We start from the raw sequence: 27,260 nt of genomic DNA on the forward strand, positions 1-27,260 counted from the left end.
TACAGACACATGTATGAAATGCACAAAGAGTTCTAGGATGAAAAAGAAACTAAAGTCCCTGTGGATTATTCTATAGTACCTAATAATCTTTCTATAATTCACCCTCTTTTGGCTCCTTCAAGTAGAAGCAGACATTTAATATCAGGAGACTTCATGTTTCATAATGGAGCTTAGAGATATGTTTCATGGACTTGTATATGTGTATTCTTAATGTTTCAAAATCATCGTAAACTTAAGACAGTATCGGCAAGGATGGAAGCATTGTTTTTAACAACAAGAACAACTAAATTTTTCTACATGTTTCAAAAGTCTTCACGTTTCTGATTAATTTGATAGTTTTTTTGTTTTTCTGTTTTTCTTTTTTATTTCAAACAATGTTTAACCCAAATTGGAATGAGTTCCACGGCAAGGCATGCCCTCAGGTACTTCACAACCATCCTCTCGTTAAACGGTGTGGATTTACGCGGAATCGCTTCTTTCTCAACAGAGAAGCCTTTGCAACTTGAGTTCTTCACAAACATTAAACCGCTTGTCTTATAAATAATCTGGACTCATGTTTTTCCTTTGGCCTCTAAAGCACAGGGTGTCCTCATCAGATATATGGGTTGGTGGTTGAACCTGTGGGCCAACCACTAGGAAGTATTGGGTTTCAGTTGTGGGGTGTCCATCACTAACATGCTGGGAGTTGTTTGGTTCTTTGTTCAACATTTCTTAAATCTACTGGTGTTCGCTTGGTCTAACTCCCCCCCACCCATCCTCATGTAAATAGATTACCATATTTATATTAAAGTTTTGAGTTAGAACTGCCTACCTGGAGTCAACACTTTCCCTCATGCAGCAAGAGTTTAGAGACTAAGGGGATCCAAACATTTAAACTGGAATAGGAACTCGATTTCATTATGTCAGTTCTTTTCCTGACACTATGTCAAATAACTGATTGTGTTTCCCGTGATGTCTGTTTTTGTCACAGCAGGAAATCCTGGATGACCTATGGCAATCATGTCTGTAGGGAAGGGAGCAGCAGCTTAGAAATATTCACAACCAACACAATTTTGATTAAAGAAAGAACTCTGGTTTTTAATAGTTTTGATCATTAAAAAAGTTTAAACCTGCATAGCAATCATTTCAAAAATAATTATTTAATGTTCCATAATTAAACTGTACACAACCTAGTCGTGGGACACAGAAGCCAGTGAGGTGAGTGGAGCAGTCTGGCGCAGCCCCAGGAGCCAGGATTCCAGCTGAGTTTTGTCACTGTGTTCATCTAAGCTGTTTATATTTTTTTTCCTTTTCTTGTCTTTTTTTTGTTTGTTTGTTTTTTTGATTTTTTTCATTTTTTGATACTTGGCACAGTCTGGCTCCACCGATGGGCACGAGCAGCGGATCTGCATTGGGAGGAGAGAGCAGCTGAACTCTAGTCCCATCTTGCTTCCCCTCCCCCACTCAGTGGGATTCCTCAAAGTCGTTCAATGTCTCTGTATTTCTTCCTCAGGATTGAGACTTGGTCTTTAAAGAGGACCGGGTCGAGCCTCATCTGAGAGTGGATCAGCGGCATGTAGCCAAACCAGCTGGCAAAGGTATTCATGCAGCTCTGTCGCTGGGCAAAGTGGTCAGGGTCAGCCCAGCGGGATGTTCGGGAAGTCTGGGGAGAAGGAGACAAACAGTGAGAGAAGACAGTGGGGAGAAAGCACCATAAGATGGGTCTGGTAAAGGCCGGCAGCAGAATATGGGGCCTAGTTGCCAAGCCTGTCCATCTACAAGGCTGGTGAAGGCAAGGCTCAAGCATGCTAACTTACCTTTGCCTGTAGTCAAGATGTGGTAACTTCGCCAATGACCAAACACACCTAATCTATTGAAGCTTTCTAAGCTAACACTCATGTGATTGAGCCATGGACCTGCACCAATAAACTCTCAACTACTACAGTCACTAAACAGAACATTCTTTTTTATATTTGGGACCAAAGCTATGGCGCACAATGAAGTCTTTGCTTCAAAGATAGTTTTCTAAATCCTTGTGTGAAGTTTCTTTAAGCATAGATTTATTTTCATTTATGTGCGTGAGAGTATGCAATTTGCATACGTGTGTATGGGCGTCTTTGGAAGCCACATGAAGGCATGAGATGTCTCAGAGCTGGACTCACAGAAGGTTCCAAGTCATCTGACATGTATGCTGGGACCCGACCTCCAGTCCTCTGCCAGAGAAGCAAGCATTCTTAACTGCTGAGACATCTCTCCAGCCTCCTAAATCTCAGTTGCTAACATGGCTGATGGATGGAGACATGGACTATCAGAAGTTCTACTTTGGACTTGAACGTTATGCATCTAACTTTCCACCTTTGTCAAGTTCCCACCAAATGGATGCTTTAAAACGATGCATGCATAACTGAAGAACAAACGAAACCCTTACACTTCACTCATGGCTACAGCTATACAGCTCGTGAAACCCACACCCCCTTAGAGACTTCTCTACTGAGATGACTGAGATACAAAAGGGACTCAGATCCAGTGACACAGTGCCTATGTCTACACGACTGACTACAGTAAAATATTAAAAAGTCTACTCGTAAACCTAACAATTGACTTATTGATGCCACTAAATTCCTACAGTTGTTTTAAGTATTAGATGGCTCCAAATACTACTGCTCACTCACAAAAGAAACGGTTTTCAAAGAAAAAAAAAAAAAAGGCTGCCGTCTTTTTAGTTATATTGCCCCTAAAGCTGGGCAAATACACATTTAGACCACAAAAATGATGGGTACTTGATGACGTCCAGTGGGGGTTGGGAAGGAACAAAGAAAGTTCTATTGAAGGGAGAGGCCACTGTGAGTCTGAGTGAGTATACAGATAACACTAACTGGACTTGTGTTTTGTTTGTTTCTCTTGTTGCTGGTTTGCTGGGAAAGAAGATCACAAGGGCAGGGGCGGGGCACTCACACTCAACACGCAAGTATTATAAACGCAGACAAATAAGCAACTGTTTACTATGTGTGTGTTTGTGTAGGCTGGAAACATACTTTCATGGAGAGTGCATTTTAGAGTGAGACTCACGCAGCGTCACTTTAAAATCACAAGTATCAACACGCTTGAAAATAACGTGATAAATACAAATGTCAAGTTAGCACGGAGCAGCAGAATAACAAAACACTACTTGTGAAGTGTTTTCATGAAGCACACTGGAGCCTCCCAGCAGCAGGGTGGAGGGGCTTCCAAGTCACAGCAGGGTCAAGGAAGTTACAGGTATTCGCTGAAGGCTAGAAAGGCTGAGAAAGGCTCTGTTCTCTAGCATCTGTACTGTGAGAAATCACCTTTGCAAGTAACAGAAAGGCAGAGACGTAAGATAGCTAGCTGAGTTCCTATCAGAGAAGACAGCCTCTAAGGCAGTGGGTCACAACCCCTTTCTGTCAAATGACCTTTTCACAGGGGTCACTTAAGACCATAGGAAAGCACAGATAAATATCTGTGATTTATAATATCGTAAATTTCATCCATAACAGTAGCAAAATTACACTTATGAAATAGCAACAAGAATAATTTTCTGCTTGGGGGTCACCATAACACAAGGTACTGTATTAAAGGGTCTCAGCCTTAGAAAGGAGAGCCACTGCGCTGTGGCTGACAGGAACTTGAGGGCATTTTTGACTGGCCCACTCACTCCAAAGGGCCAGACTCAAGCCCAGGCAACTGGGCATGTATGCAAATAGAAAAACTACCAAGAACTTCAGCTCATTCTTTTTTGATTCCAGCGCAACCAACAAATACTAAAAACAACGAGACCATTTTCAATCTAACAGAAGCATAAGCTTAAACACAATACCCATTTGTTCTGTGGACACAAAGATTTACTGAAATCATGAGGATGATGGGAAGGAGGGCACGAATATACTCTGCTACCTGGGCACAGGGAGACAAATCTAACATTCAGTATGGAAATTTCTAAAGATGCTTACTTAGTAGAAGTAGGCAAATATCCAAAAATGGTCACAGATGTGGTACTTGCAGTCCTCCCTGGATGACTGCACATCCTCAGGGGAGTCTGAAGACTCCTAGCAAACACCAGTAACAGAATGTTGTAATTCTGTGAGCTTGCATTCGACAAAACATACGGGTACACAGTCAGCAATACACACTGTGTGGATTTGAGGTATTTTGGTCCTAACGACTGGAAAATTCTTACCAGTGCTTCTGCCTGTTGTTTCAATAGCTAAAGGAGGGCAGAACTTTCTCCATAACCAGTACGTTCATACTGTCTGAACCCGTGTGGGCTCAGTAAGCAGTGAACGATAAATCCTCTTACTATTGTTTTTCTCTTGCTACATTTATTGAATTAAAAAATCCCAGCCAACAAAGTTGCTATACGTGCTTGCTAAAGTTCCTCTTACAAAACTTAGATTTACAGCCAGTACTCAGCACAAAGCTTGAACACAAAGCTTGGTTTTGGTGGCAGTACTGTTTGTTTTGTTTTTAAAGATATACTATCCTGGGCTCTGTAGCTGAGGCAAGCCTAGAACCCTCATGGTCTAGACCATGTATCTTAGCCTTCCGGTAGTCACCTAGTCACCATGCCCAGCTATGTTTATGCTGAGTTGATTTCAATCATGCAGGGCGCTCTATGATTTAACCTAGGGAGAACTAAGAGTTGTACTTAAGCTTTTTCATTTCTTTTCTTTTTTTTTTTTTTTTTAATATAACATCTATTTACTTATTTATGTATTGTGGGGATTAAAATCAACTTCCTTCAGTTCAGCAGGCACTCTACCAACTGAGTGACAACCCCAGCCCTCATTTATTACATGTGGTATTTACTCTGCCAGGGAGGAATCAAAGTGGACTTCAGCTTGCAGATGAGCCTGACACGTAGACTTGGGGAGAAGTAGTGTATCAGAGACTAGGACCCTATTCTCGATTCTGTCTCTAACTCACAGGGTACGTGTAGCAATAAGTTAACATTTTTAGACCTAGTTTTCCTGCCTATAAACACAGGAAGTGGGATGATATTTCTGAGAAAGTATATCTTTATCAAGAAAATGTATAACCCAAGAGGATATCTGGCTTTACTTAAACAATTATATCAGTTTCACGAAAAAAGATTTTACCATTTCATTTTAAAGATGAGCCAAGAGAACTTGAGAAAGTCACTGGCTCGCCCATAGCTTATAAATGCTGGTTCTAGGACTGAAAACAGAGAGTGTGACCTCTACTACTTCACTATGATATCCGCTCACCCGAGAAACAACAACCAGAACACTGTGTTAAGAAAGGATTCCTCGATGCTTGTAGGCATCCACAGGAAACTGACATAAACTCATTGTAGAACTTTGACTTTGTGGTGGACTGAATAGTTAGTTACATCTTCCCTGAAAATACGGATGTCTGATCCGGACAGGATGGTCTGAAAGTGAGGCGTCTGGAAATGATTAGCTCATGGAGGTAGAATCCTCAAGAATAGGGTGCACCAGAGAGCTTTACATCATGCAGGGATGTGGCAAATTAAATAAGTTAAGAAGTGATACCTGTAATACCTCGGTGGGTATTACAGCTGCTGACACCTCGACTTTGGAATCCCCAGGTTTCAGAGGTATGAGAAATAAGTGTTTGTAACGTAAGCCCTAAGTCTATGTTGTTTTGTTATAAAAGCCCAAAGGGTATAAGACAAACTCTAAGAATGTGTCACTGTCATGTCATGTTATGGGTTATCTAAGAGCTTTATATTCTTAATTATCCATGTGCCAATCATTCCTTCCTTCGGGGCTTTCAGATGTGGCTTATTTCTGTGTCTCCTTATGACACTGCTAGATAAAGTGAGGGAAACATATTTGTGTAGCCTTGGGAAGAAAGTTCTCTATTCTTACCTGTCCCATCATTGTCTCCTTATACTGTTTCTTTTGGGTCACTTTGATTGGAGGCAATTTTGTCACAGCAGACACCAGGAAATTCATGAGAATGTCCTCACAGTTGGCCAGTTGGTCTACCATGTTCTTCAGGCTGGCTGGCAGGTAATGGGAATACAGGTAGTGATAATATCTGTAAATCACAAAAGAAATTCTCTTAGCAGGACAGCATTACATAATGACAGGTAGCCTTTAACCATAATCATTCTTTGGATCCCTGAGCATGCCAACGAATGCATTAATAATGACAGTTATTACTTCTATGGTACTTGCTATAGGCCAAATCATATTCTCAAGTCTTTAACAAGAATTGCCTCATCTAACCCACCAAAGAAATCTATGAGGCAAATGTTATTATATTATTATCCTTATTTAACAGATGAGGAACCGAGTGAGGAACAGAGATCCCCGGGGATGCAGATACTGCTTGCCCATCACAATTTGGTATCAGGCTGGTCAGTTAGAAATAGAAACTGACTCCTAAGATGTTGCGATGATAATAAAGATGACAGTCTTCATTGTCAGTTTGATGCAATTTTGAATCACCATGGAAACACAACAGAGTGTGTAGCTGTGAGGATATTTCCACAAAGGTTGAATACAGCAAGAAAGAATACCTGACCTGAAAGTGGACAGCACACCCCATGGGCTGGGGTTAAGACTGAGTACAAAGAGAAAAGAGCACCAGCATTGACCTGTCTCTGCTTCCTAACTAAAGATGCACTGTGAGTGGCTGCCTCTCATGTTCCTGCTGACATGCCTTCACCACCATGATGGACTGTATCCTCAAACTGTGAGCCAAGACAAACTTCCTTGTTAAGTTGCTTTTGTCTGGTATTTTGCCACAGCAATGAGAAAAGTGACCAATATGGATAGCATGCGAATTTACTTACAAATTAGACAAACTACTTGAATGAATCAGATTCATTTGTGTGGAGGGGGCAGGAGGAGGGGAAGCTTTGAGATCAAGACTTCTTCAGCCAAATGTTTATACTTGGGGATTTTCAGACTTAGCCCTGAGATGGTAAGACTCTTGATTCTCTGTGTTAAAAGCCTAAGGTAAGATTGGTACATTTTCCTCATTAGGATAAAATACTGGAGATTTTCATTAATGATCCTGCGGAACTATGAAAATGTAAACGGTCTATATTTATTTATCTGGTAATTTTACCTCTGTCTGCTGGTTTTAAAGACTGCCCATTTTATATCCTGCCTATGATTTTTCTCAGAATAGCTTCTTAGGTATCATACCATGCCCAGGGGAAAATCTGCATTTACAAATAGTTACTCATTTGTAGACTTCCCTCTGTTGATGGCACTCTATCGTTCTGGACCTCAAGTCAGAAAACTTGGTAGTCATTAAATTCTGATTAGGTCACGATGCTGAGTCAGCTTCAGAGTATCGCTGCAGTGTTGTCACTACTTATACCATTGTTCACTCCCAGGCCCCATCTCATCTCCATATGGCTTACTACTTCCTGTCCTTGTTATCTTCCTTACTGCCTATTCCTATCATGACATCCAGAGTAGATACTGGGAACACAACCCTGAAGTCTGCTCTGTTCAGGCCATGCGCTGACTTATCCATTAGAGGAAACACATCAAAGTCTCCTGTCTCTGGGCTCTTCAGGCCTCTTGGACCTTCTCACCCACAGCCCCACAGTCACTAATCCCAATCTTCTTGTCCATCCTTCTCCATTGTTTTGCTCTGGGTGTTTCTTCTTGCTATTCCCAATACTCTCTTTAACAGCCTTGGGTAACTTTCTCTTGCTTTGAAGTTTCTGGTCACTTCTTATCTGTACACTAGACCATCCTGACCACACTCGAATCTGCCTCATTTCTGCACCTCTTGCTACTTGACTCTTCATCAGTGTCTTCTTGCTGTCCCTGATTTCCTGTAGCATTTATGTGTCTCTGTTCACTAGCATATGAATCCTGCATTGTCAGAGACATTTTTTTGTTTTACTCAATGATGACCCCAAACCACCTAGAACAGTGACTGGGATACTTAGGTATCTCCTCTGAATATTCAGCTACCCAACCTAGCTCTGAGTGTATCTTTACCTTTTGGCTTAACTGAAAACATTACTTTGCCTTCATTTCTAGAAATACAGTAAGCCAAGAAGATTCATAGAACACATTTACTGCCTCAACAAAAATCAAACAGGAAGACTGACTAATTTTCATTAATGTTGCAAAGTGGATTTGGCCTAACGTTCCCATTAGTGCAGTTGTCAGAAATGAGTATGATGCATTTCAATGAGAAATCTCAGCTCCTCACTTGTGGTAGATAGCAGCTCCTGTCAACACCATAGAGTAGTCATTCGTCCACTTGGATGTGTATCCCCACCGCTCCTTCGAATTATCCCAGAAATGGCTGCGAGCAGGATATCCCACAATCCTCTCCGGGAAGCTCTGCCACACGGTGAAGGCAAAATCCACCTACAAAGCAAAGTACAAGCCAAACAAGCAATCAAGACTGTGAACAAATGTCAACAAAACATCACCTCCCCCTGCTAATTCATAATGCGGAATCCCTCGGCTGTTTCGAAACATTAATTCCCCATATTCATCAGCAAATTAAACTGACTGCTTGACATTTTGCTCTGCAATTATGCACATCTTAAATATTTTGTATGAAAGAAACTTAAGATTAATATAGGAGAGAGAAAGGGGGAAAGGGAGGGAGGGGGGTGGTGGGAAGGATCGATCCTGACTTGCCCTTTAGAAATCCCAGTCTGTTCAAGCTAAAAAAACAGAAAAGCAGTTGCTTCCTTCTCCCCAACCCCAAAGGCACATGTGACCACTGATTCACAGGAAGCACAGAAGCATCTGTTTTGTAAACGAGAACAGATTTCCTGTGTGCATCCAGGGACTGAAATACGGCAGGCCTCATAACTAGCATATATCAAAGCCCAAGTGACTCAAATTAGAGCATGTTCTTTAGGGAAAGTTTTTGTAAAGAGCATAACTTTTAACATGAACATAGAGAAAACATCACAAAGAAAATACACCAGGCATGTCAGGTCTGAAGATACAGGAGGCTAGGTAAAGCTACAAAGGCAGGTGCTGTAAAGTCACTGAGAACAAGTGGGGACAAAGGCCCAAGTTAAAACAAAGCAAAACAAGATTATTTTAAAGAAAAAGTTTATAGGAAGTCAACGTGGGCACTTCTGAACCCACTCTAAGCTAGTACATAGAGCTACCAAGTTATCTCATTTTTAATCTGTATACTCCTTTCAGATCATACTCCTTTCAGATCATCTGATAAATAATAATAAATAAAAATAAACAAAAACTATAAAAGTAAATATGTTTGTAATCAAATAACAATTATGATATAAAGGTTTAGAGGGCCTTACACATTGTAATAAACTTATAATAGCCTGTGAGGAAGACAGATACTTTTATATCTTTCAGTTAATAATAGCTAAGATTAAATAGAGGATCAAATAATTTATGTACACTAGTAAGTGGCAGGGCCAAGATTTGAACCCTTTCACACCCAGTGTGTATCCTACCTAGCCTCTCTTAGCTTCTGTTGCTAGTATTGAAAGCAATTATCTTAAACACATGTTATAGTTCACCTTGAAACCCTGGCCCATCACTTCTCGGTAAGCAAGGCAAAAGTAGTTCACTGTCTACAATTATTTCAAGTCCTTTACTATGACAGTGGCTTGGAGACTGAACGTTAATGCTAAGTCCTGGTCCCATCATCAAAGATGGCTGAAAAACCCAGTAAAAATTTAGAACAGCCAAAGGGTGAAAAGTGGAATTTTTATGAACTAATGAATATGACCATACAATGTCACACAAGGGAGGGCCACCCAGTTAAATGACTGCCCAGGTGAAGTTCTCCAGATCCCTGGTTAGATATTAACATGTTTAAAGGCCACTGAGATGGTCCCCTCTTTCAGTCAACCGTTTGAAAAACCAGGAATTGAAGCATAGGCCCTTAGATAATTGGTCAAAAGAAGGTGATCTGAATTCTAAAAAAGGGATTTAAATCTGACCTTTGGCCATGGTTAAAGACAGGACATTCTGACCTGCACCAGAGATCAGCAAGTTACTGTCTGTACTGGCTGGTTTTGTGTATCACTTTTACACAAGCTAGAGTCATCATGGCGGAAGAAGCCTCAGTTGAGAAAAATGCCTCCATGAGATCCACCTATAGGGTATTTTCTCAATTAGAGATCAATGGGGGGTGGGGGCGGCCCATAGTAGGTAGAGCCATCCCTGGGATGGTAGTTATGGGTTCTATAAGAAAGCAGGGTGAGAAAGCCAGGGGAGCAAGCCAGTAAGCACCACCTCTCCATGGCCTCTGCATCAGCTCCTGCCTCTAGTATCCTGCTCCGTTCCTGTCCTCACTTCCTTCAGTGATGAACGGCAATGTGGAAGTGTAAGCTGGTGGTTGGCTGCTTCTTAGAAACTCTACCTGAAACACTATTTAGTCTGAGGCTTCCTGTGAAAGAACATGGACATATCATTGCACCTTCTTTCAGAATTAATCCAAATGTATCTGTCAATCACCTGGACAGGCAAACATCCCTCTGGGAGTTGTCACTTCCAGAAACTTTAAGGAGAAGATAGCCTACATGAGCATGTAGGTCAGTATGGGGTACCTCTTGGCTGCTTTGCTCTCTAACTATGAAAGTGTTCTCCTCTACTGGGGCACACTTGGGCCGTTCCCATTCTCAGCCATGAGAAAGTCTCATGTGTTTTAATTATATGCTTCTCTTTATGCTACACTCTGTGTCTCATCTAAATTCTTTCCATGGAGATAAAGGACTGGGAATAGAGAGGGAGCCAGAGTGAGGTCCTGGTAACACTAATACAACATGGCTGAAATTTAGATGCCATACAGTGGACTAAGTAACAGAAGTAAGGCTACCAGGGCCTTGTAGGAAACATTTCCACAAACATGAGATGTCCTGGTTGGGCAAATCACTGATGGGCAAATTCAAGATGAAGGTTGTCAAAGATGGGGAGGCACAACATAAAACATACACAAAGATTCCTTTGTGGATGGAAAAAATGTTTTGGGAGAAGAGATAAGTGACAATAACTGTACAAACCAAGAATGAACTAAATCACTGAATTGCAAAGTTTAAACTGACTGATTTTATAATATGTAAATTGGTATTCACTTTAGTAAAATAACTTACAGAATGAAGTGAATAAGTCTAGCTTGACATTGCCCAAGCTTTTTGCCCAAATCTCATATCACCCATTAAATTAGTTAGGTAACATTTCTCTTTAAGTTGACTACTCTTTTTTTTTTTTTTTTAAATTAGTCTCATCCTAGCTAAAAACATCAGGAAAATCCTAGATTTCAATAATGACTATGTTATTTTCAAAGAAACATTAAAGCAGTAAGATAATTGTTAAAATGAGTATGCTACATAAAAAGTATCTTTTTTTGGAAACACTGGCCCGGAACATTAATTTTTTTTCTTATTAAATTTATTTATTTGAGTCAAGTGAGAAGATACACATATGGGTCAGTGTATTTTATTTGTTTGGGTTGGGGTTTGTGGGCGTGAGACACTGCATCTGTGGATGTCAGAGGATAACTTTCATAGTCAGTTCTCTCTATTCATCATGCGTGACTGAGGATTTAAGTGAGGCGGTGAAGCCCAGTGGTGGTAGCGGCACATGTCTTTTATCCCAGCCATAGATAGGCAGAGGAAGGCAGATCTCTGGGTTTGAGACCAGCCTGGTCTACAGAGTGAGTTTCAGGACAGCCAGGGCAAAACAGAGAATCCTTTGTAAATGAAAATTTGAACACTGGTATAGAAAGTACATTTACCCACTCGGCTATTCTTGCCTCACAACATTTTTTAATACAAGTTTTTAATCTCCAAATTTTTAGCCTTAGCTAGAAGCCACTCTCATTGTAAACAGCCATATATTCATGTTTATATGAAGCATCAATTTGATACCTGACATTCTGAGGTGTGCCAAAGATTGCACAATTACTATCTAGTCAGAGGCTTTCTAATATAAAGAACAATCGTTAACATGTGTGCTAAGTTGACCACAACAAAGGTCAGGAAGGCAGATGGAAGATTAGTTCTGTGTGGGCCAGTGAAACCATTTCCACATGAGGCTAACATGTGAGGCCCCTCTTCTGTGGGTGGCCACCGTTCAATCCACCAAGTTCCCGAACAGAGAGCGAATATGGAGGAAAAAGGTGTCCCTGGTATTTCTTAACTATTTTAAAAGAACCAGTCTTGCCACTGGTGGGTGTTTATGCCAGGGCACATGTGCAGAGCTCAGAGAACTAATTTCATAACTTGGTTCTTCCCTTCTACTTTAACAAGGCAGGCACTTGTTTTGGCCACACGAGGACCAGGTTAGCTGGTCTACAAACTTCATGTTCACTCCTCTGTCTCTGCCTGCCATCCTGCTGTAGAAGTGCAGAAAGTACAGACGTGTACCACCACATTTGGCTTCATAATGTGGGTTTCAATTATTATGCACAGGTCATTAGGTTTGCAGGGCAAGAGCTCTAACTCATGTAGCCATCCGAACTGCCGTGTGTGTGTGTGTGTGTGTGTGTGTGTGTGTGTGTGTGTTTCTGCCACTGCCCTCATGCTTGTACATGAACTCCTCCTGCCTTTGGGCTGGGACTTAACCATTCACACTCTCACTCTTTTCCTATGAGGACCATAATACCAGCTTTCCTGAGACACCAGCTTACATTTGGAAAGTACAGACTTTGCAGGCCCTGTGACCCCTATGACCTCATTAACTAATTCCTCATAATAAACCCTTACTGGTTCTCTTTCTCTGGAAACATTGCCATAACAAGAGGAGAGAGGCTTATCATCGATCCTTCACATAAACTATACCTTCCAGGATGGGAGGGAAGGAGAGTGGTGGACCATGCCTCAGAAAACTTACTGGGGAGATTTAAGATAGCAGGGGATAGAAAGCCTTACTAGATAACAGACCAGGTCAGGATAACCTATGACATCCCCCATCCTCAAAACCAACAGTGCCAACTGATGACATAGTATATTATGCAGCCTCCTGTCAAAGAATCCACTGTCAGCACTCGTTGGGGTTTCCCATTATTCTTTGATAAAGAAACAACTAGTATAGAACCCAATGGGGTGCTTTCATTGCATGAATTTCTCACTATCTCAGGGCCTTTTCAAGTCATTTCAAAGGAACTCAAAAGTAAATTCAGATAAAACTGTGATTCTTCTGATAACACTGCTTTTATTCAGATCATTAACACATCAAAGAAAGCAAAGGTCAACATATGCCCCCTTCTCTTAAAAATCAACATCTGTTTTCTTTTGAGGGTTTGTAGCAACTCATATAAATGTAAATAACCATAAACCACCTCTATCTAATGCCCTTTAAAGAATGTCTCTTTAAAAAAAATCTATCCCTGATGCTTCAGTGAAATGTTTATGCAATCTAAGATCCCCTGAGCAGTGTGTGTGTGTGTGTGTGTGTGTGTGTGTGTGTGTGTGTGTGGTGTAAATCCAATGGAACCAACACCTATTCACCTAAAAAAAAAAAAAAAAAGAATAGAGAAACTCTGCCCATGACCATTTTAGGCAACACAATCACTTTGCTGATCAGCAGGCAGAAGCAAGCCAGAGTCTCAATCTCTTAAATTTATATATTATTTTCAACCCACATTGACTTCTAATTACTTCACATGTAACACATGTTCCTCCCAGCATGCACTGAGTGGTTGGAACTGCTATCTTCCAACAGGGACATTCTCCAGTACAAAGATGCATCACAGTGGTAGAAAGCTAGTTCACTGTGGGCCATGGAAAAACTAGCCTGGAGTGCAGTCAATTGCCTTGTGCCCTGGGCAAGATGTGAGATGAACCATACTCCAGGTCATAAGAAGATGACCTAGGTATATGCTGTGGATGTTCCATTATGGGGATGTACTATTTGTCCTGGGTTTGCACTGTCCATCTTTTTCCCCTGGGATGCTGGAATAGTGATGTAACAGCTAGCCTCGACTATTGACTTGACTGGATTCAGAGGTACCCAGAAAATTAGTAAAGCACGCTGTTAGATGTGTCAGTGAGTGTTTCCAGAAAGGATTACCCAGGGGAGGAGAAGGGTAGATGTGAGTGTGGAACATGAGATTCAATATGCTGGGATTCAGGAGGAAGTGATGGGGGAGTCATCTAGCTCAGACAGCCTTTATCCCTCCCTGATCCATGGCTGCCACATGATGTCTGAGCTGCCACATCCTTCCTGCCATAATGGAATGAAAGCTCTGAAACCCTGAGCTAAACCACTCTTCCATCCGCTAAGTTGTATGGTTGCAGTACTTCAGCACAGCACACCCAGGGATGGCTCCACTGTCTCTGCTTTGCATACTGTTCTAGAGCATGGCTAGGTCAGGTCAATGGTAGCCACCAGCAAAATTCAAGAACAGAAACAGAAACAGAAACAGAAACATGGGATTAAGGAGGTCTCTTCCCTGCTCCCTTTCTTTCAGAACTCTGTGATGCCACAGTTCTGGCAACAGCCACATCTCCACAAACACAGCTCTGGGAGGAGGGCCTCTTTGGCAGAGCTCCATCTCTGGGACTGCCTGTCCTTTCCTTGGTCTTCCAGGGATGCAGTCAGAAAGCTTTTGGCTCTTACCAGGTCTTTTACCATCCTTTACAGCATTCACCAACCCTACCCACAGCTCTTAAGTAATTGAAAATGCTCTCATTTGAGCAATCTGACTTGAATTCTGCTTACTGCCAGGACTTTGATAGATACAAGCAGGGACTGTGTAACCCAAGTACCTGGCATAGAGAGCAGAACAAAGGAATCTCTCAGCAAATACTTGTTGAATGAATGTGCTCTCAAGATGCCAGCTTCCCTTTGCAGCAAGCTGCAGAAAAACACCGGCTGGAGTGTCTCGAGGCTCATTTTTCACTGCCTTCCCTCTGTTCGTCACATCCTCAGTCCAACAGCCCATCCTCTTGCCAAGAGACACGTGACATAGAGGCTGTGTGGTCAGCCTTGAATTGGCAGTGTTTATTCCCAGCACCCAGTCACTAACAAGTACCTATAGAACTCAGGCTACATAGAAAGAGGCACTGAACCAGGTGAGCCCAGGACACAGTTATAACTATGGAATCTCAAGGAGGCTGGCAAGTCAGCCAACCTATAGCAACCGTAAGCGTACCTACTAGAACTAAACTGGGGTCTGAAAGAGTGTGTGCTGGCAAGTGCCAATTTCTAAAACAAAAGAAAAACGATTATAAGGCTTAAAAAAAATAAAAGGAAAGGAAAAGCTCATTAGCGAAGTCGCTGTGCCTTTAAGTAGCTACCATTCATAATGTGATCCCACAATTCTAAATTTTCATACAGCTATCTTTGATCTCATCTATGGCCTAAAGCTTCAGAGATCAATACTCATTCCAGCTGCAGAGTTCTCTATCATCTATCTCTTCCCTCTTCTTTCTCTTTCTCCACATACTTCCCTGTGTAATCTTTTGGCACAAATACTTGAACATTCAAAATAGAAGAGGTCTCCATCTGAGCCGCGTATGTGCATGGTGTGTGTATGAGAAAGTGTGCGTGTGTGTGTGCCTGTTCGTGTGCGTGTGTGTGTTTGTGTATGAGTGTGTGCACGTGTGCATGATGGGAGCAGAGAGCACTTTAGATGAGACAGAAAAATGGCCTTTTAGAAGCCAGAAATGTGCCAGACTGCATACTGGGCACAGACAGCACTGTAACTGCAGAAGAATGGGATGCTTGGTAATAGACCAGAGTTTCAGGACATACATATCCCATCCTTGTGTTTCTACACACCTGCCTACAGCTGTACTGCTTATAAAACAAGAGGAGATGAAAGACAGGAGGTGGAGGGGAGAGGAACCGTCATACAAATGAGGTCTTAATTAGAAGAGAAAACAAAGGGAAAAGTGCCTTCTTCAGGGTGCCAAGGGGTGGCAAGGCGCTAACAGGAATTGGGTTAATTAAAACCACTTCTTCAGGAAGTTTTGGGAAATGTTTTCAACTTCTAGCAAGGCAAGGGTAAGAGCAATGCTGGCACCTCGGGCCTGAAGGCACCTGCCTGAGAGCCCCTCCCTGTTCCCTGGGGCACCATTCTTACTTCCGTAGTTGAAAGCACAGTGTCCTCATCAAGGCTGAGCACAGCATCAGTGATGATGTTGTCGTAGGGCAGAAACCGGCTGCTCATAACCTGGGGAATAAGAGAAGTGAGATTAGGTGCTCGGAGAAACAACGTTAGAGGCTTACGGTCAGGAAAATTCTGCCTGCCACATCATCACGACGACTGCTCCATTACATGTCATCTGCCACAGCCAAACTCTTCCATCGACCACCAGCAAAAATTAACCCGGGCAGCAATTACTGCGCACCGACAGGTACCACACCAATCACAGCAAGGATGAAACCAAATGTGATTTATGGGCTGCCTTTAGGAACCCATAGTCTGTAGAAATGGAGAGCCAGATGACTGCCTTTCACTCAGGATGAAAAGTGCCAGACGAGAGGGCAGCAGAGACAGCTGCCAGGAGAACACATGAAGGCTTCATGGGAGAAATGATTTAGACAGGCCCTGACTAGGTGGGATTGACCAGGCAGAGACAGAAATGGGGCAGTAGAGACAAGGGTTCAGCAAGCACAAGAAGCTTCCAAAGATAAGCAATATCCTGAGAGCAGGAAAGAACAGGGAAGAAGACATATTCCATCCTGGTATGCATCCTTGGGAGGCCAGACTACTGGACATGTCCAAACATTTACAATATTGACTTTATTTCTATTTTAACAAAAATCATAGACAATGCATGTACACATATATTGTTGCTATGCCAGTGGAAGGAATTAAGAGTGAAGAATACATCAATTTAACTCTTTAAAGAATGAGCATCTGGGGAGCACAGTTAGAGGAGTTGAGAAGGTGCTACATGGATGCATTTGGGTCATTCTACACTGGTAGGCATGAGGCTAAGAAGGTTGATGGGACAGACGGAGATACATGGAAGCTCACCCATGAGAGGCATAGCTTCCCGTCTTCGAGGACTACACTACGCTACACAACAACTAACTGCCCTTGCCTAGCTAGCATGTCAGGGAATGTTCCAGCCTTCTCTTCATGGCCTTCATCTTGTTGTATCTTTATAACAAACCCATCTCAGGGTTGGGGAGTGATAGGGGGTGGGTGGAACGTAGGGAGACAGAAAGGTCATGAACTTCAACTCAGCTAAACCTCCGGTTTGTTCCCAGGTGGTGTGGCTGGGTAGAATATGCCTCAGGTGTGGAAAGAACCTAAAATTGCATGCATGGCCAAATGCGACAAGCTCACCCCCCTGGTCCTGTGAAAGTGAGGCTTGAGATTCACACATAGAAACCTGAGAGGCAGGCCCGCTTGAATTCACTTCAAAGGCTCAAATGATGGGTAGCAAAGCAGCTGAACACTGGGCAAGAGGGAAAGGGACACCTAATGGACTCAGGGAGGTTTAATACCTACAAAGAACCCCATGCTTTGCTTACATGAAGAAGCCGAGCTTGTCTACTCATCTCAAATCCAAGATGCGTGCCTGTGAGCTACAGAAGCATCTCCGAGGCTTAAGAATGGGAAACACTGTGCTAAGCCATCTGAGAGTTCAGGCAATAGAGCTATGGTATACGTGGCTGTAGAGACTATTCCCACACATCTGGAATGACCGCACAAGTGGGTCGGGTTTGGGTTTTTTAAAAAAATCTTTCTCAGTCTTTCAAAATAAAATAAAACACAAAGCGATCTGCAACCCCACATACACGGTGCTCCCAGAAATCTCCCGCCTGAAGCAATTCTCCTGCTGCTTGCTTACATGTCCACGGAGGACCACCAGAACCATTAGCTAGCCGCTTAGCAATGCCCTGACCTTTCCCGTGTTCAGCCTACAGGGGGGAACTGCAAAGACAAGCCCGATAAATTCAAAACAGAACTTTGCAGCTGAAACAGCACACATCAGTTCTGAAGTCCTGGCTAGATATGGAGATTATGGGATGGAGAAAACTGCTCCCCACCCTGAGCTCAGTCACTGGATTCACAGGGAAGTCAGTCAGTCAGTCAGTCAGTCAGTCTGTCTTCTTTTCTTCCTTCTTCCTTCTTTCCGTCCTTCCTCTCCTCCCTTTCTCCCTCCCTTTCTTTTTCTAAACCTATAGTTTATGAGTCCATTAGTATAGAAATAAGAGATTTTCTTTCAAATCCTTGGCCCAATTACCTTCTTGAATGAACTAACACAAGAGAAAGGAATAACCCACAAGGTCATTATTTCATAAATGAGCTTTGTTCTGTTTGTTCACAAAACTGGTTAGCCATGTGAGCAGCCAACTCTTTCACAACTTATAAACATGACAATGAAATGGCCAAGGCTCATCTAGTACAGAGGAAAAAAACTGTATGGAAATAATTACATACAGGTTGCACACAAGTTTGGGGGATTCTATGATATCTGTGATTCTATGATACCTACACTTCCTAGCACACATGGTGTCATTCGATTCTTTTAGCCACCATAAACTAGGTGTGTGAGGGCATAGAGATTAAGACACACCTCTTAGATCATATAAAAACTAAGCCAGTAAAGTACAAGATAGACCTAATACCCAGTCCATCATTTTGTTGACTAACCAGAACCTCTGTCATCTCTCCTAACTAAAAGACTTAGTTCTGAACCTGGCTTTTTTTTTTTTTTTTTTTTTTTTTTCTTGGCTTTAGAATGAATGTCAGCTGAAAACCATTCTCTCAAATCTTTTCTCTCAAAGTAAATAGCTGAGATTGGCTATGAGACTATAAGTCTTCAACCCCGTCAGAAATCCAGAATGACTGAATTAACTGAAATTATGGGAAGCACAAAGTATAGCTTCTAAAACTTAGCCAATTTATAGAAACCACTGAGTACCTGGACAGTCCCTATACTACAAAATGTTGGAGCATTCGCTCTTCAACCTTCTGGCCCAGGATCATCTGACAGACCTTAGTGATGCAGAATTATTAAGGGCTGATTATTCTGTCTTAGCAGATATAATCAGTCGACTATTCTACAAGTGTGTCCTTTTCTGGACAGTAATTTGTCTGTAGATGAAAAGAGGCAATTCTTGCCTAGTGGCTGTCTCACCACAACTAGAGTAACTCCAAAGATGCTCAATTTCTTCTTAGAATCCAAGACAGGAAGCTGTCAGAAGCAGATAGGTCTCTAATCAAAATGAACATTAATACATATATCTATATGAACACTATATCTTATTTTTTATATATGAATTTGGTATGTATATGAAAATATATATTGGCATAAAATTTCATATAAAAATTTATTTAAAAAAATAAAAAAATAAAATTAAAAATTAAGCCAGACTCTATAGGCTATAACACAAACCACAATATGGCAATCCCTCTTAGAATACCAGCTGACATTTGTTGAAACGTTAGTGTGTGTTAAGTAGACACAAAGAGAAGTCCTTGATACACAATATTTCACTGTATCATCAAAGTGGGTCTATGTTTTAATCCACTGAGTTTGGGACAAGGCTGAAATGCAAACGCTTTCACAAAATGTACCACCCAGGCACTGAGAGTCACGACAAGGCACATGAGCCACACAGCCCGATGGAATTAGTGGCCAAAGCAGAGGGGGGAAAACTGAACAAACTACCAGGGAGACAGTTATAGAAATGAATGGAAGAGTGTAGCATCTCCTCAAGGTATGCTCTCAGGAAAGGGCCCAGCATTCTCAGCACTAACTTCTCACTGGAAGTAAATGTATACAATTAGTGAATTAGAACATGAAACTGTAATGCTATCTGAACACATCAGAATGGCCCCAGTTAGGCACCTGAGTCCCGGTCCACACATCCTGACACACAGTCCAAAGAGATATGGAAAATGTGGTCATTCACGGAGTCAAAAAACCAAAGAATTCCAAAGCTCAGAGTTGCTGGTGTACATCTGTGCCATGTCCAGGTTTCCAGATGTTAAAACCAGAATGTAGCTATCCCTCTAACACATTATTCTCTTGAGGTGGTGGACATAAAATGTTGGAGGCAGGAGACTTTTTTGTGTCAGTCCCTTTTGTGAAACTATGCAAATGGTGACATGTATTCATAAGAGAAAAATTCATGCCAGGAGGCTTATGGCAGTCCTCAAGAGTCACCTTTTCTTATCAAACACTAATTAACCAGGTTCAATACTCATCTTGATTGACAACAGACCTATGGTTACTCTAAGTACTGTGGTCATATTTTCCAGTGTGTTGCAAGTCTATTATATAGGACCCACAGTGTTCTAAGTGGAAAAATGAGTATATAATCCGACATGTGCTGTTTGTCTTCTTTCCATGGGGCCATTGCAATTCTCACTGCATTATGTTGAACATATGGATTTGCCACTTTTCTAAGGTCCAAGATGGTTTCAAAAGGTCTGACACAAAAAAAACCTGATTATTTTGCTATTCTGGCTTAGGTATTGTACCTAGTGTAAAGTAGTCTCTGTGGGACTGGCAAAAGAAATCTCTCAGATGACACTGCTTCTCCAATGTCACTTTTACTTAGTAGTGAGTAATTCACAATTGGGGAAGAATGTCCCATGTAGCAGCTAGGGGAGTGAGCTGGGTTCTGGCTGTTAACAGTGAGTGACATTTTAAGACCACAGCAGAATGAAGGGAGTTGAAAGACAGGTGGGGATGTTGACAGAGGTGGAGAGCTGAGGCGGCTGACCAAGACAGAAGCCAAATGGCCTTTCGGATCATTATCCCCGGCAGCCACAGAAGAAAGTAGGGAGAAAAGACTGGAAGCCTGTGGAGGGCTGCACACATGGCTTCAGATACCAGTTTAAGACATCAACAAATATAGTCCCCGAAAGGCCACAAGATGATCAGAAAATTACTGAGTTCTAGGCAGATTGGACTGGGTAATGAAAGTAATGAGCCAGTGAGGCTGAGCTGGTGAGTCTTTGGATGGAGGCAGCAAGACAAAATAAGGAGAAAGGTCTTCTTAAAGATAAGGGTAAGGAAGACCCTTTTCTGAAGGACACAATGCATTAGCTAAACAAACTGTGTGCAATGCAGCAGCAGCAGCAGCAGCAGCAGCAGCAGCAGCAGCAGCAGCAGCAACAGCAGCAGCAGCGTCTGCCACCTTATTTTGCTCTTGTCATCTATGGAAAACACTGCTGCTGCCAGGCCTTAAGTTCATTTTACCCTCACAGTTACCCTAGGAGGTATGTGGCATGAGTTTCATTTTATGAATGAGGAAATAGCATGCAAGAATGTAAAGTGAGAAAGCTACCAGACTGTTTGCAGTGAAACTCTGCAAGTTTTACTGATTCCAAAGTCCATGGCTGTCAAAGCTGAAGACGTTCGGAGACAACTACAGTGTTAGACACAACCCTGACCCAAGAGCTCTTAAGGAATCTTCTACAGCCAGCATCCATGGTGTTCTGTGAAGAGGTAAGTTTCCACAGTAGCCTCCCATCATCCCTCCTACCTTGCTTTCTCCTTCAATGACGATGACAGGCACGGCAGTGGCAGGCCAGCGGTGTTTGGCTGGTAGAGGCTTGTCACAATTCCACAGAACTATGATCTGAAAGGCACAGGGATCGTTAGATGGCTGTCTTGGCTACTTCTATAGGCCCCCTTCTAAAAGAGGCATAGATACGAGCTAACAAAACAAAGTTTCAAAGCGAGTCCATACCCATACAAAGTTTCCATCTTCAACAACCAGGGAATGGTAGAAATCTAAAAGACTGCTTTCAGAGACTAAAAGGCCAAGAATCCTTATGGCAAGTTTGTTTATGAGACAGGCTGAGTCAATGAGCAAACTCTGGGTGGAACAGATGCTGCTTAACATATATTAGAACAATTGAGATAGACCCTAATGTCATCTTATGGGCCTCTGTACGTATAGCACATTTGTTTATACATAAATCCTCATATATATGCAAATGCATAAACACACACACACTCACAAATAAAAAGTAGTAACTTCAAGTTTGCCCGGAACTTAATCAAGTGTTTTCTAACTTCTGATATCTTATGACGATGCGTGTAATAGCAACTGTGATCAAGTCAGATAAAAATGTATACTAAACATCTGAACATCTGCTGTGAACTCGCACTACACCAGGCAATGTGGGCGACATAAAAGCATCTGAGACAGAAGCACGATGGGTTCCTGCTTTGGATTCCCCCGAACAGTTGCGGGGTTTTATGTGACATTCTAATTTCCATTAAAGGCAATGAATTCAAAACTGAACACTTCCCTATGATTTGAGCCTTTTCTCATTTGTAAGCCATCTATCTTATCTACACCCATCAAGCTAAAAAAATTAAACAGTGTTAAGGACTCTGGGAGTGATACTGATTTGGGAAACACTGTTACCACAGATATCATCCCTGCTCTCTCTTGGTAGCTGTGAAGGAAAAGCTGACACTTCCCGACATCGACAAGTCTGTTACTATTGTTTGGAACCTAGTGTTTCTGTGTCCTGCCCATGGCCATTGTGCTATTACTTTATCATTTTGATGTTTATGAATGAAATAAGAGGCTAGGGAGGTGGCTCAGTGTAAAGTGTTCGCCTTGCCAACACAAAGACCTAAGATCTAGCCCAGCATCCACATGAAAGGGCAGGTTGGGTAGTGTGTGCTTGTAATCCCTGGGCTGAGTGGGGCACCAGAAACAGGCAGATGGCAGATCCCTGGAGCTTGCTGGCCAGGAAGCTTGGCCTTATCAATGCGTTCCAGGTTAGTGGGAGATCCTGTCTCAAAAAAATAGTAGATACTACTTAAGGAACACTATCCTAGGTTCATCTCTGGCCTAAACACACCTGTTAACACATCTGCATGTGTACCTGTACACACATACCTGTACATACACAAAAAGAAAAAAAAAAGGGAGTAATGTGGGTCACACATTTTTTTAGAGAATGTGTGTGTGTGTGTGCACGTACACTTACACCAAGATAAAGGTTCATTCTGAAATCTGACTTGTGCCAGGTTTCACTTTTGAGTCTCCAAGTTGATAAAAAGAAGATTATCAAGGCCTAGTCAATCACTAGAGGAACTGGGTATGTTGCCTGAAGAGTCCTGGAGAGCCAAGTGTGGGACAGGAAGAAAAGGAGGCTCTCTGTCATCATGCTGCAGAGAACAAGGGTACTTACCTGCGCACAGTACTGGGATTTGGCTGCAGCCACAAGAAGCTTCAACACTGGCTGGGACTGAGAGACCAGGGGTGTCACAGCATGGATGACTGCAGTGAATTTAGAGGGGGGCTTTAAACCTGAAGAGAATGACAGGAAGAGCCTAATGAAACAGTGAATAAAAGACAAGACTCGGATAAGAGGCTCCATGTTCCAGCAGTTTACCCTGGAGTTGATATCCCCTCAAGCACAGTTGTCCTTCATCTCTTATTTAGGGACAGAAGTGAAGCAAAGGGAAAGCTGACATGTAAAAACAAACCAGCCTAGAGACCTCTCCAGTGTCCATCTCCAGCTTCTGTGGACATTTTCTTCCCTTAGCAAGGCCTGCCATCTTCCTTTTTTTTAACGGTACTCAATGTTTATCTATGCAGTCTGCTCTGGTCACTTAGCTGTTATGTCTGTACATAAGCATGCCTTTTCTACTGGTGGATTTCCAAGTACCTGAATATTAACTAAAAGGGTTTGTGTGATTAACTGTACTTCCTATAAGAATTAGCATATAGAAAAGGTTTGAAAGACATCAGCTAACATCTATTTAGGCTTGACTCTCAGATCTTCCATCTAGTGTTGGTGGCACTGAGAAATATTGCTGCACCCTCTGGGTTCCTTCATTTGGGAAATGCAGTCATCCCCAGAGTTGAGAGACACACTGAGCACTTAGAACAGGACTTAGCAGATAAGAAGTTCTCTGTGTTATCACCATCAGCATGCTCCACGCTGGCTCCAGCATCAGCAGCAGCACACCTAAGGGGGCCTCCATATTTCAAGAATGGCTGCTTTGTGTAACAGGAACACCACTGAGAGAAAAAGTATGTGAAACCGACTTTTGCCCAATGGGAGCTCTTCACAGGAGAGGACAATCAATATGCAAATCAACCATTACCACTAGAGAGAAGCAAGAAGGCATCCCCCCAGGAGCCCGTCTTCAAGAACTCAGACATTACAAACAGGTTAAGAGTCTTTCAGAACTTCACTAATTTAGACCTACTCATTTGGTGCATTAGTCGCTTAGGTATGAAGCAGGCATGGTGGGAACATCCCAGTTAGACTTTGATATAGGTGGGGATGTAAGTTAAAATCAGAGTGTGTATGGGAAACCATTATGCAAATGTTTTACATGGAAAATCGTGCCTTCCAATTAGCATTTTAATTGAACTTCAGAAAGAAAGTGAGTTTCTCCTTCCCTTGATGAACACTCGGGTAAGAACCATACACGGGACCGAAGAAGCACTTTTTTAACAAGGGAATCCAGTCATTTCTTCTAGGTTTTCCAGGAATAGTTTAAGAAGCATCATATGCACACTTCTAAGGGGCTAACTCTGAATGAAGATCACAGAGTTCTACAAGAAATGTTAGGATTCTTATCTACTGCCTTTGTCAGACAATGAATTCCAACTTGGCCCACAGTAAACCATCCACTGAATTCCAGATGGTCCTCCAACATGTCCGGTTTACATTAAATGGTCATTCACTGCTGATAGATACTTTAGGCCCTGAACTTCAGTCTCATCCCGTGGGTTTCAAGCTAAACATGTACAATTGAAGAAGGGTGAAGTTCTTTTGGAGCACATTTATATGGAGTAGACAACCTTGAGTCTTCATTATAGCAGTCAGAAAGAGGATTTATTGCCCCATGTTTTCTAAACACTGTAACTCTAAGTAAGCTAACATGTCCTTGATGCCACTAACATGAGCGCGTCTGGGGTTCCAACTATGGAAATGCCTGTGGTAGGAACATCAACTTCTGTGGAGCTGTGTCTCTGTGCTCACATCCTTTACCTCACTGAGATCAGTTCAGAGCTGCTTGAGAGTACAGGTTCTATCAAATGTGATATTTATTTCAAACATCTAGCCTGGCATTAGCTCAGTGTATGAGAGGACCATATTAAACATCGGAAGAATGCATAAATTCTTCATTGTCACATAATCTTAGTTATTTCTTATTTCTCCTTCTTAATTCAGGTTTTTCTAAGCATACAGTAAGAGAAGTGAGATTATGAAAAAAAATCATGAAGATGTACACACATGTGCATACCTATATAATATATACAGACATGTATGTATACACATATATATAAAGTTTATATTCTCATGTTCAAAATGATCTGTAACTTAAGCACATTTCTCATTGAAGTCTATCAAATGTACAGGATGAGAAAGAAGGCTTCCTATCTGTTTTGTTTTCCAATACTCTGTTGTATTTGCAGTTCTCAATTGTGAGTCACCTCTTTAAACGGGGCTCAGACACCCATCTCCCACCCCAGCTGTTGGGAAGAATGACCACTTCCCGGTAATCAAAAGGATTCACTTACCTAAATTAGCATAGTAGTAAGGGAAATCTCCCAGGTAAGATGAATACTGTGGTAGGACGAACAATCCTCCAGGATGTTTGTTCCATATTAAACTGTTACGTGATATGTGCTTGAATATTCTGTCCTGAATAATCTAGAAAGCAAAGCACGTGGTGAAGTTGAGTCTGGGGTGATACTTAGAAAGCATCTTGGTTCAATTCAAGACAGGGAATGATGATGTTGAAAAGACACAGCATATTCTACCTGTTCCTCATCCAATTCCCTATTGATAGGAATGTGTGCAAGTCAAAGCAGTGATGGGCTCGGCAGGACAGTAAGAGGATGGGGTGGACCGTGGCTGACAAAGCTAGTTAAGTTCCATGTCAATCATACATTCTGTCATCTTATTTTATTTTACTTCACTATTTTATAATAATGGTCCTTGCTAGTTTCAAAGTACAGGGTACAGAACAGTTCACCAGTCCTTGGTGGTGGGGCATCTATATATAGATTCAGATGTTATCAGCAAGATCAGTTCTGGGTGCAGGGCAATGTCAACGTGGGCCATGTAAAGACAGAAGCACAGACAAGAGAAGGCAGGCACAATCTCCATCCAGACCTTCCCTTTAATTCGGGAGAGAGTTTTAAATTGCCTGTCACCACCGTTCATTCCCTTTTCAAAGTCAGTTGCAGGACTTTGAATACTAGCCAGCTCAAGGGTTTCTGTACTTTGTCTTCAAAAAGTAACGAGTTAACAACTGCTCATAACATCCTACAGAATGGGACAAGAACCATGGCGTATGAAGACTAATAATTGTCAGGCTAGTTCATTAGTTTCCTTGGACTTTGGGACCTTGCAGATCATTAAATTCCACATTTAGAGACAAACCTTCTCCCAACCCGAATCATTTGTCAGTTGAATGTGATTAGTCTACTTTAGGGCTGTCTCTCTGACGTTCAAACTCTTGTAATAAAACCATTGACTCATTAAGATATGATGTGGAAAATAATTAATAATATCGTACCAGGAAAAAAAAAAGTTTAAAACTCAAAAAACAAACAAGCCAACAAACTAAAAACAACCCCAGGGGCTTAGTGTTACCATATATAAAGTGCTGAGTTTGACTCCCAATAATCAATCACTGAATCAGCCAATCAACCCTGATACAACACTGAAGGAAACGTGAATCTAAGTATGGACTTCTAGAATTTGCTCAGTTATTAATACGCTCATCATGTCAACCCCCATAGTGACTGGCAGAACAATTAAATGAATCCTATGCATCTTTTAAACCACATCACCTGTAAGTACAAAGAAAGAAGTAGAGAAGAAACTGAGAAGACCCCATCATCTCAGTTCAGTAATATCTGCATTTTTATCTTTCCCTCAGATCAAAATTGCTAATTTTATATGGTTAGGTTAACTTTCTGAGTTAATGAAGATTTTGAGAATCCAGTTATAATGCTGATATTTACTGCAGTTGGTACAGAGGTGTGGCCTGCACTGCCATCCTCTAGACATCTACTGTGAGGAACATGTCAGAACTGGAAAGAGTTTTACATGGTACACAACTATCTGTATACCATTCATTCCACTCTCATCTCACATACTTTCCCAATGCAGGCTATGACTTCCTTTCATGGTGGTCCATTCAGATCTCCCTTTTGTTTTCTTTCCAAATTTATGTGCCTTTCAGCACCGAGTCACTTAAATGCTCTTGGCTATCAAGGCATAGGATGAAATGGCAAGAGGCAGCATGAGAAATTGAACTACAAACCATGTTACTCAAGAGCTCAGAGATGTTACAAGTAGATCATCATTTGCTTGGGTCTCAGAGAGGCGTGCTTCACATGGTCACGGACTCCTTTCGCTTTAAAGTCACAGCCTGGTTT

At 41.9% G+C, this 27,260-nt stretch overlaps 1 protein-coding gene across 1 annotated transcript in view; it reads right to left on the minus strand.

The window, feature by feature from the left end:
* Positions 1-272: 272 nt before the first annotated feature.
* Positions 273-27,260, minus strand: part of LOC117718715 (exostosin-1-like) — a 29,852-nt gene continuing 2,864 nt past the window's right edge. Inside the window, exons 2-8 of the mRNA XM_076912210.1 lie at positions 25,389-25,521; positions 23,038-23,156; positions 21,366-21,461; positions 15,991-16,080; positions 8,170-8,330; positions 5,850-6,021; positions 273-1,642 (exon numbers count right to left, since the gene is read on the minus strand). Coding sequence (XP_076768325.1) covers positions 1,457-1,642; positions 5,850-6,021; positions 8,170-8,330; positions 15,991-16,080; positions 21,366-21,461; positions 23,038-23,156; positions 25,389-25,521 — 957 coding nt within the window. The 3' untranslated portion in view covers positions 273-1,456. The remainder of the gene's footprint in view (positions 1,643-5,849; positions 6,022-8,169; positions 8,331-15,990; positions 16,081-21,365; positions 21,462-23,037; positions 23,157-25,388; positions 25,522-27,260) is intronic.

This window comes from Arvicanthis niloticus, chromosome 13 (genome assembly GCF_011762505.2).
Source record: "Arvicanthis niloticus isolate mArvNil1 chromosome 13, mArvNil1.pat.X, whole genome shotgun sequence".
NCBI classification, from domain to species: domain Eukaryota; kingdom Metazoa; phylum Chordata; class Mammalia; order Rodentia; family Muridae; genus Arvicanthis; species Arvicanthis niloticus.